General features: G+C 45.8%; 1 protein-coding gene across 1 annotated transcript in view; it reads right to left on the reverse strand.

Moving 5' to 3' along the window:
- atp10a (ATPase phospholipid transporting 10A) overlaps positions 1–7,257 on the reverse strand; it is a gene marked incomplete at its 3' end in the record, with an annotated part of 120,931 nt that extends 113,674 nt beyond the window's left edge. Inside the window, 1 exon segment of the mRNA XM_084172116.1 lies at positions 6,653–7,257. Coding sequence (XP_084028242.1) covers positions 6,653–7,059 — 407 coding nt within the window. The 5' untranslated portion in view covers positions 7,060–7,257.
- Positions 7,258–11,040: the final 3,783 nt, after the last annotated feature.

Consider the following 11,040-nt stretch of genomic DNA (forward strand, 5'->3'; position numbering starts at 1 on the left):
CCCGTGTGTATCAAGAATGGTCCACCACCCAAAGGACATCCAGCCAATTTGACACAACTGTGGGAAGCATTGGAGTCAACATGGGCCAGCGTCCCTGTGGAACGCTTTCAACAACTTGTAGAGTAAAAAAAAAAAGTGAGCACTTAGACATGGTAATTTTCATAAATTCATAGAATGTTTGGGAATGACGTATAGCAATATAGAGAGGGAAAGCGGCCGTGCGTTTCGACAATTAATAGACACTGCAGGGCGCCATAGCCAATCAGAACTAGAGTAGGGATATATGCAAATAAGCCATTTGCCACACGGGCCTGCCATCATTCACTTTAAAATGGACTGTATGTTTACAGGTAGTTGCAACAGCGCGACTTCAGATCATTGGAACGCATTCGCCAAAAAATACACCTGAATGGATTTCTGCAAATATGTAAACACCAAGGGAGTCCTCTTACATTTGGGAACTTCCCAGTCCTATTGAACAAACAACCATGAAAAGGGTAGGCTCTCCCTCCCTCAGTTGCCTATGCACATCCACAACAAGATCAACAACTAATGTTAGCCAGAGCGAGATGAGCTAAATTGTAACGAGGGAACATTAACTTTTCCAGCTAGTTGGTCGTCAAAATTGCACTGATAAACGATGGGGAATAGTATCTAGATAAGTTGTTCAGCATTTCACATTTCTTGCTAGCTAACCAAATGACAACTGCCTCTAGCTGTAGCCAATGAAAAATGATGAGGGGGAAAAGTCAGTCACCCACTCCTCCAATGACATCATCCACGCAGCTAGCTAACATTAGGCTCCGTGTTTTAGCTTGCTAAATAAATAGTTAGCTACTTAAATAAACACGCAAGCCCAGGGGTGTCAAACTCAATCAGCGCTAGTCTATTAGCATGGTGTTTGGCACACGAGCACTAGCCTATTAGCCTGGTGTTTGGCACACGAGCGCTAGCCTATTAGCCTGGTGTTTGGCACACGAGCGCTAGCCTATTAGCCTGGTGTTTGGCACACGAGCGCTAGCTTATTAGCCTGGTGTTTGGCACACGTGCGCTAGCCTATTAGCCTGGTGTTTGGCACACGAGCGCTAGCCTATTAGCCTGGTGTTTGGCACACGAGCGCTAGCCTATTAGCCTGGTGTTTGGCACACGAGCGCTAGCCTATTAGCCTGGTGTTTGGCACACGGGCGCTAGCCTATTAGCCTGGTGTTTGGCACACGAGCGCTAGCCTATTAGCCTGGTGTTTGGCACACGTGCGCTAGCCTATTAGCCTGGTGTTTGGCTCACGAGCGCTAGCCTATTAGCCTGGTGTTTGGCATCAGCGCTAGCCTATTAGCCTGGTGTTTGGCACACGAGCGCTAGCCTATTAGCCTGGTGTTTGGCACACGTGCGCTAGCCTATTAGCCTGGTGTTTGGCACACGAGCGCTAGCCTATTAGCCTGGTGTTTGGCACACGGGCGCTAGCCTATTAGCCTGGTGTTTGGCACACGAGCGCTAGCCTATTAGCCTGGTGTTTGGCACACGAGCGCTAGCTTATTAGCCTGGTGTTTGGCACACGAGCGCTAGCCTATTAGCCTGGTGTTTGGCACACGAGCACTAGCCTATTAGCCTGGTGTTTGGCACACGAGCGCTAGCCTATTAGCCTGGTGTTTGGCACACGAGCGCTAGCCTATTAGCCTGGTGTTTGGCACACGAGCGCTAGCCTATTAGCCTGGTGTTTGGCACACGGGCGCTAGCCTATTAGCCTGGTGTTTGGCACACGAGCGCTAGCCTATTAGCCTGGTGTTTGGCACACGTGCGCTAGCCTATTAGCCTGGTGTTTGGCTCACGAGCGCTAGCCTATTAGCCTGGTGTTTGGCATCAGCGCTAGCCTATTAGCCTGGTGTTTGGCACACGAGCGCTAGCCTATTAGCCTGGTGTTTGGCACACGTGCGCTAGCCTATTAGCCTGGTGTTTGGCACACGAGCGCTAGCCTATTAGCCTGGTGTTTGGCACACGTGCGCTAGCCTATTAGCCACGTTATGACTGACTTGCGATCATTGCCCTTGCTGGTTTGATTATATTGACATTCCTAACCTTAGTTAAAGTCGTCTGTTTTTGTTCAAAATATTGAGTCATTGAAACTGAAACAGCGCATCCCGAATGGGTGGAGGCAGCAGACAATGTACCGGGCCAGCTGTGATTCATAACCTGATAGCAAGATGTTTTGGACTACTAAGAAATGTATTGTTGAATTATATTAAATCATGCATGTAACTGCATCCATCTTTTCTGCCAACAATGCCTTACGTCATGGAATTTGAGTCAAATAGAACCCATTTTTAAAACATCTTCTAAAGTTGGGTTGAAGCATAAACTGGGAATTTGATCTTTTTGACTGACATTATGATTGTCTGTTTGTTTCATATCTGCAAAGTAGTTAAAACGCTGTCAGTTCCACTTTAAAAGGAAACAGGCCTAGTGAATAATCAGGCCTGGGTGGGTTCTGGGTTGGGGATTTACACTTAAAGAACTCACTTTATTTCTCGCAAAATATAAATATCATGATAATTTAGCTAAACCTTTTTATGCATTTAGACTTACAGTTAGGTCATACAGGAATCAAAGTACCATGATCCAACCACCTGCTATTGAAATCGCCATCAAAAATCATATTTCCTTAAATATGGACCTGTTAGACAGATTAAGCCTAATCCTCCATTTAAAATACTTTGAATTGAGATGTTCCATTAAGAAAGATTGATAATCCAGGGCTATAGGCTTATTATATTTAACCATTCTTTTAGCAGGGATCTGGACCTGGGAATCCCCAATATCACAATAAGTGTCGCCTGGTTTAGACAGGGGAAGTCTTGCACAATATTGGATGTTTTCCATTAAGACAGATTGTTCATCTAGGACCAGGACTATGTTTAACCAGGGCCCCGGGAGGCGTCCTCATCTAGGACCAGGACTATGTTTAACCAGGGCCCCGGGAGGCGTCCTCATCTAGGACCAGGACTATGTTTAACCAGGGCCCCGGGAGGCGTCCTCATCTAGGACCAGGACTATGTTTAACCAGGGCCCCGGGAGGCGTCCTCATCTAGGACCAGGACTATGTTTAACCAGGGCCCCGGGAGGCGTCCTCATCTAGGACCAGGACTATGTTTAACCAGGGCCCCGGGAGGCGTCCTCATCTAGGACCAGGACTATGTTTAACCAGGGCCCCGGGAGGCGTCCTCATCTAGGACCAGGACTATGTTTAACCAGGGCCCCGGGAGGCGTCCTCATCTAGGACCAGGACTATGTTTAACCAGGGCCCCGGGAGGCGTCCTCATCTAGGACCAGGACTATGTTTAACCAGGGCCCCGGGAGGCGTCCTCATCTAGGACCAGGACTATGTTTAACCAGGGCCCCGGGAGGCGTCCTCATCTAGGACCAGGACTATGTTTAACCAGGGCCCCGGGAGGCGTCCTCATCTAGGACCAGGACTATGTTTAACCAGGGCCCCGGGAGGCGTCCTCATCTAGGACCAGGACTATGTTTAACCAGGGCCCCGGGAGGCGTCCTCATCTAGGACCAGGACTATGTTTAACCAGGGCCCCGGAAGGCGTCCTCATCTAGGACCAGGACTATGTTTAACCAGGGCCCCGGGAGGCGTCCTCATCTAGGACCAGGACTATGTTTAACCAGGGCCCCGGGAGGCGTCCTCATCTAGGACCAGGACTATGTTTAACCAGGGCCCCGGGAGGCGTCCTCATCTAGGACCAGGACTATGTTTAACCAGGGCCCCGGGAGGCGTCCTCATCTAGGACCAGGACTATGTTTAACCAGGGCCCCGGGAGGCGTCCTCATCTAGGACCAGGACTATGTTTAACCAGGGCCCCGGGAGGCGTCCCTAAATTACCCACAATCTCACAGAGAGATGTTTAGAACAACGTTGAGCACCACAGTAGCAGGAGTCACAGAGCAAAATCCAATTATATGGCCAAGGTTGAGAATAGGGCTAGCTCAACTAGAGAACTCAAAACACTGCTCCTTTTGATTCCTGCGGACCGTGGCCTTTACATGGCCCAGCCTAGACCAGCCAGGCCCACAGTGATGCTTTTCATTCGGCAAACACAGGCTCTCTAGACAGCACAGGTACTCATGAAAATAAAAAAAGATTGTACAACTTCTCAATTAAAAGATCAGCATACAAAAACCTTTCAGGGAAATCAATGGTTGAATAACTAACTTCCCAGTGATAGTGTTTAGAGATGGATATTAGACCTAGCTTGCGTCTCAAATGGCACCCTGGTCTTAAAGTAGTGCACTAAATAGGGATTAGGGTGCCACTTGGGCCGCAGCCCAACAGTCCACTGGGTCGTTCCGTGTCCTTTCAGCAAGCCATGACACCCACCATCTCAGATTGTTCTGAAATCCTTTATGTATACAGAAACAGTAAGATTGGCATTACTGCAACATTATTTTTTGTCCCCCACAATTTGTCCCGCACATTGAAATCGGGGAGGGGAATGTGGATCGGTCTCCGTCCCTCTTTCGTACGTTAGTCACACTCAGATAGCAATGGCCTGATTTTGACGAACCTTGGGTGAATGATGCGTCTTGCCGTAGAGAGATCCAGCATTTACTAAATTACACTGATTGGCACAAGGCAGGAGTTATAGTAATTAACAGAAATGTGTGAGTCACACCAGAGAGGAAGAGGCGACGCCAGAGAGATAACTGGGCCCAAAATCTGTCTTCTCCAGCAGGTGGTGTTTTTCCCCTCAACAAGCAGGGATTTTTTTGTATGAAGGTCAATAACAGTGTCGAATTTGGTTAACAAAAAATGTAATGGTTTATTTGCTACATATGGCTTATTTGATCTAATTTAAGTTTTGTATTGCTTAGGATTGTTATGAGTGTACTGATAAGTAGGACACGTGACATATTGGCAGCTTTGAGAAAAAAATAACGTTATATATCAGTTGCGCCTGTTTTTCACAAGCATATCTGCCCTCTCATTGGCTAGAATTGTCCCACCTGATCCTGCCTCCTCCCGACTGCATTCTAGTCTGAGCACCAGTCTCTTCAGCTAACATTCCACTCCTCAAAGAGTCTTTGGCATGTGACATGGAGGACATGGAGTGGATTGGCTAAAGAGACTGGTATTGAAGCGAACTGCCTTCCACTATCAAGTATCTGGTCAATATAATAGATCATCTGTGGTCACACACGACAACAGAAATGTGTTAGTCACACGGAATTTCAATTGGCCCAAAAATATGATTTGATCTGAGAAACTAAGCTAATTGATTGCATTCAAATTGACCATTTTAATTTACACCGGCCAGTTAATTATTTATTTGCAGTATTACTTTAGTGCCTTGTTGCAAACAGGATGCATGTTTTGGAATATTTTTATTCTGTACAGGCTTCCTTCTTTTCACTCTGTCATTTAGGTTAGTATTGTAGAGTGGTTTCCTTCTTCTCCGGCAACTGAGTTTGGAAGGATGACTGTATCTTTGTAGTGACTGGGTGTATTGATACACCATCCAAAGTGTATTTAATAACTTCACCATGCTCAAAGGGATATTCAATGTCTGCTTTTTTTATTTTAACCCATCTACCAATAGGTGCCCTTCTTTAAGAGGCATTGGAAAACCTCCCTGGTCTTTGTGGTTGAATCTGTGTTTGAAATTCACTGCTTGACTGAGGGACCTTACAGATAATTGTATGTGTGCGGTACAGAGATGAGGTAGTCATTAAAAATCATGTTAAACACTATTATTGCACTCGGAGTGAGTCCATGCAACTTATTATGTGACTTGTTAAGCACATTTTTACTCCTGAATGTATTTAAGCTTGCCATAATAAAGGGGCTGAATACTTATTGACTCAAGATATTTCAGCTTTTCATTTTTAATTTACAAAATGTTTAAATCCAAAAATATATTTCCACTTTGACATTATGGGGTAGTGTGTAGGCCAGTGACAAAATAAAATGAATGTAACCCTTTTTAAATTCAGGCTGTAACACAACAAAATGTGGAAAAATTCAAGGGGTGTGAATACTTTCTGAAAGCAGTGTACTTCCCAAAAGCAGACAATGAAAGCACATACAATTGATGCTATAGCCATCAAATGTTGCCATTAGATAGGTCTCTGTTGTGTAATTGTGGACACAACAGCCATGAAACCTTAACTCCCCTCTACCAGCCTCCATTGTACAAGACTGAACCTGAAGCCACAACCATCACAGATCCAATGGATGGGTCCCTGTATGCTTGAGGCCATGAGGGTAGTTCAACACTATTACGCTTATTTAGGAAATGATAACAAAATGGGTTTAGGTATAATGTTAGCTACATAGTTTTGAAGGTTTTGTAGTGATGATGACTCTGCCATGGGCCTTAAAACAGCTGTAAAATGATACAAAAGATACAGGAATGTAGCGAAGAATAAAGGTGGAACTGAACTGGCAACAACAGTAGCAGTAATTGTATCCGTTTGTTTGAAAGACACTTTTTTTACTCAACAAGCACACCAAGACATCTTATGTGGCCTAAAGGCTCCTTATTGAACACAGCTTATAGACTACTTATTGAAAACAGCTTATAGACTAATTGAACACAGTGTACAGTCTACTTACTGAACACAGAGAATAGAATCCATAGGATAAATACTGTACCTGCTATAGACCAAACAATCCATGTGGTTGATTTCTTTATCGGATCTGTGTCTTCTGTAATCCTCCCAAAGGTCTTTGATGGCAGTGACAGACAAGATGAACACCACTGGTGCCAGGGCCAGCTGTGGTTGGAAAGCATTACAAACGGGAACAAAATTCAGCAGGGCGATGAACACAAAGTATACGTTGGCAAACCTATGGAACTGCTCAAACAGATTCTTCGGTAGAAAAGAGAGAAGTGTGTATTTTGTGGTTTTAATCTTATTGTCTGAATAGTGTCTATTTGGGTTGTCCTCTCCTTTGGTTTGATCGTATAAGATGTTAGAATGGACAGTCCGTGTTTTGTGTTCCTTCCTCGGTTTCTTCACTTTGACCACTTCGGTTTCTCCAATCTTCTCTCGCGCCATACTTCGCCTCAAACTCTCCCAAACTTTTCTTTTCTTTTGCGTTTTTCAACCATAGAAATGTCCTATGTAATCATAGTGCTCCATACCTTTAGAATGACATTGTATTATTCTCTGTTTTCACGCTCATCTCTTCTTTACTCTCATCTCCTCTTTAGGTAGACGAAAATATTTCAGTATTAGCATTTTTTCATTTGCAGTTTGGAGATGCTTCGTAAAGTCAGGGTTAGCTGTGAACAACACAACTTTTACCGCTCAGTCGGTGAGTTGTACATCACATGGATAGACTCACTCTGGGATCTCGTGGCACCGTCCATTGGCCGTATGTATAAAACGCATGGGATTGGTGCAGCTCATGCGCAGAGAGAGATGTTGGTGAGAGGAGAGGACACTGGGCTCGTCACTCCTGCCGCTCCGCCCGCTCCGCCCGCTCCTGCCGCTCCTCCCTCTCACAAACACATTCTTTTTCTTCTGGATGGAAGTGCCACGTGGCCCGACGCGGTATTATTTGAGTTCAAAAAGCTGGCTAGAAAAAAGACGAAACGCCCTTACATTGATGACACTTCTGCAAATCCAATTATTCAACGTCATCACATACATTTTGTGGGGTCGAAATGATATGGAAACAACATTGATTCAACCAGTTTTTGCGTAGTGGGTTATATTGTTACGTTTTTTTTTGTTTAGTAGAATACACAGGGTGCAATTTCGAAATTTGGTTGTGCATTAACAGTTTTTCTCTTGTTATGTCAGTCACGGATAGTCACTCAATTAACCCATGTCAGCTAAACATGTTTTAGATTGGTAAATTAGTCTAGTGTCCAGTTATCTAAACCTGTAGTAATCAAGGTCGAATTAGAGCCTGGGGACCCCCCCATTCATTTTGTTAGTCAGTCTCACTCAGATATATTAAAAACTGCAAACATTTCTCTCCCTCCTATGGAAAAATGTGTAGAAATGCTGGAAATTAGCTGTTAAACTTCTACTTTTCCTCTTCCCCCCCCCCCCCCCATGACAAAATGAGTAGAATTGCACATAAATAAACACTAAAATGTAAGAAATTCTACTGTGGCCATATGATGAGTTCAGATTTTTTGTGGCATCCCCAAAACCCATCAAAGTTGCCCATCCCTGGCCTCCATAAACCCAGTCGGGGAACGTCCTCCAACAGAGGCATAAGCTATGGCTGGCCTCCATAAACCCAGTCGGGGAACGTCCTCCAACAGAGGCATAAGCTATGGCTGGCCTCCATAAACCTACTCGGGGAACGTCCTCCAACAGAGGCATAAGCTATGGCTGGCCTCCATAAACCCACTCGGGGAACGTCCTCCAACAGAGGCATAAGCTATGGCTGGCCTCCATAAACCCACTCGGGGAACGTCCTCCAACAGAGGCATAAGCTATGGCTGGCCTACATAAACCCACTCGGGGAACGTCCTCCAACAGAGGCATAAGCTATGGCTGGCCTCCATAAACCCACTCGGGGAACGTCCTCCAACAGAGGCATAAGCTATGGCTGGCCTCCATAAACCCAGTCGGGGAACGTCCTCCAACAGAGGCATAAGCTATGGCTGGCCTCCATAAACCCAGTCGGGGAACGTCCTCCAACAGAGGCATAAGCTATGGCTGGCCTCCATAAACCCACTCGGGGAACGTCCTCCAACAGAGGCATAAGCTATGGCTGGCCTCCATAAACCCACTAGGGGAACGTCCTCCAACAGAGGCATAAGCTATGGCTGGCCTCCATAAACCCACTCGGGGAACGTCCTCCAACAGAGGCATCAGCTATGGCTGGCCTCCATAAACCCACTCGGGGAACGTCCTCCAACAGAGGCATAAGCTATGGCTGGCCTCCATAAACCCACTCGGGGAACGTCCTCCAACAGAGGCATAAGCTATGGCTGGCCTCCATAAACCCACTCGGGGAACGTCCTCCAACAGAGGCATAAGCTATGGCTGGCCTCCATAAACCCACTCGGGGAACGTCCTCCAACAGAGGCATAAGCTATGGCTGGCCTCCATAAACCCACTCGGGGAACGTCCTCCAACAGAGGCATAAGCTATGGCTGGCCTCCATAAACCCACTCGGGGAACGTCCTCCAACAGAGGCATAAGCTATGGCTGGCCTCCATAAACCCACTCGGGGAACGTCCTCCAACAGAGGCATAAGCTATGGCTGGCCTCCATAAACCCACTCGGGGAACGTCCTCCAACAGAGGCATAAGCTATGGCTGGCCTCCATAAACCCACTCTGGGAACGTCCTCCAACAGAGGCATAAGCTATGGCGTTTGTTCATCATGTTGTTTTGTCATGTTGTTCATCATGTTGTTTTGAAATACAGTATTTCTACCAACATGCAAAGACCATTAAGGCTTTTTCAATCAATCCCTTGATGGGAAACGGAAGCACTACGATTCATTTCTCTGCATTTTTTGGGTGGCCATCATCTGCTTTGTTTGTCTTCCTTACGGTGGATGTAGGTCCACATGGAACATCCGCTAAGGCTGCAAATGAGTTCTAGAATTCTACACCAAATGATCTGAGGCCATTTTGCAACTTCTAACTGTTGATGATGCTTGTATAAGATGGCCCAGTGCCAGGTGTCAACCATGGGTTGCATAGTGTATTGTAATTACTCTGCAAATGTGAGATTTTTGCGTGTAGACCTTGGCCAATTTCTTTTATTCTTATTTGCTTTCAGTTTTCAATGTCAGTTTCAAGTTTTAATGTCACACACTCAAGTACAGTGAAATGCCTTTCTTGCAAACTCAAAACCCAACAATGCAATAATCAATAACAATGTATTACTAGAAAAAACACATGAGAAATAAGAATAAGAAATATGAAATACTTTATTGTGTAAGTTAGCAGCTATATACAGGACATATGGGCTCCCGAGTGGCGCAGAGGTCTAAGGCACTGCATCTCAGTGCTTGAGGCGTCACTACAGACCCCCCTGGTTCGATTCCAGGCTGTATCACAACCGGCTGGGTTTGGCCGGTGTAGGCCGTCATTGTAAATAAGAATTTGTTCTTAACTGACTTGCCTAGTAAAATAAAATAAATAAATAAAAATATTTAGAAAGTAAGATCCAATACCATATTAACATGTACAGGGATACTGGAGTGATGGAGGTAGATATGTATAGGGGTAAGGGGACAGGGATACTGGAGTGATGGAGGTAGATATGTATAGGGGTAAGGGGACAGGGATACTGGAGTGATGGAGGTGGATATGTATAGGGGTAAGGGGACAGGGATACTGGAGTGATGGAGGTAGATATGTGTAGGGGTAAGGGGACAGGGATACTGGAGTGATGGAGGTAGATATGTATAGGGGTAAGGGGACAGGGATACTGGAGTGATGGAGGTAGATATGTATAGGGGTAAGGGGACAGGGATACTGTAGTGATGGAGGTAGATATGTATAGGGGTAAGGGGACAGGGATACTGGAGTGATGGAGGTGGATATGTATAGGGGTAAGGGGACAGGGATACTGGAGTGATGGAGGTAGATATGTATAGGGGTAAGGGGACAGGGATACTGGAGTGATGGAGGTAGATATGTATAGGGGTAAGGGGACAGGGATACTGGAGTGATGGAGGTAGATATGTATAGGGGTAAGGGGACAGGGATACTGGAGTGATGGAGGTAGATATGTATAGGGGTAAGGGGACAGGGATACTGGAGTGATGGAGGTAGATATGTGTAGGGGTAAGGGGACAGGGATACTGGAGTGATGGAGGTAGATATGTATAGGGGTAAGGGGACAGGGATACTGGAGTGATGGAGGTAGATATGTATAGGGGTAAGGGGACAGGGATACTGGAGTGATGGAGGTAGATATGTATAGGGGTAAGGGGACAGGGGTGATGGAGGTAGATATGTATAGGGGTTAAGTGTCTAGGCAACAGGAGATAAGATAAACAGAGTAGCAGCAGCTTGTATGTGAGGGGGTGTGTAGAGTCAGTATAAATGTATGT

Source organism: Coregonus lavaretus, assembly GCF_964263955.1.
Source record: "Coregonus lavaretus genome assembly, chromosome: 11".
Lineage (NCBI taxonomy): Eukaryota > Metazoa > Chordata > Actinopteri > Salmoniformes > Salmonidae > Coregonus > Coregonus lavaretus.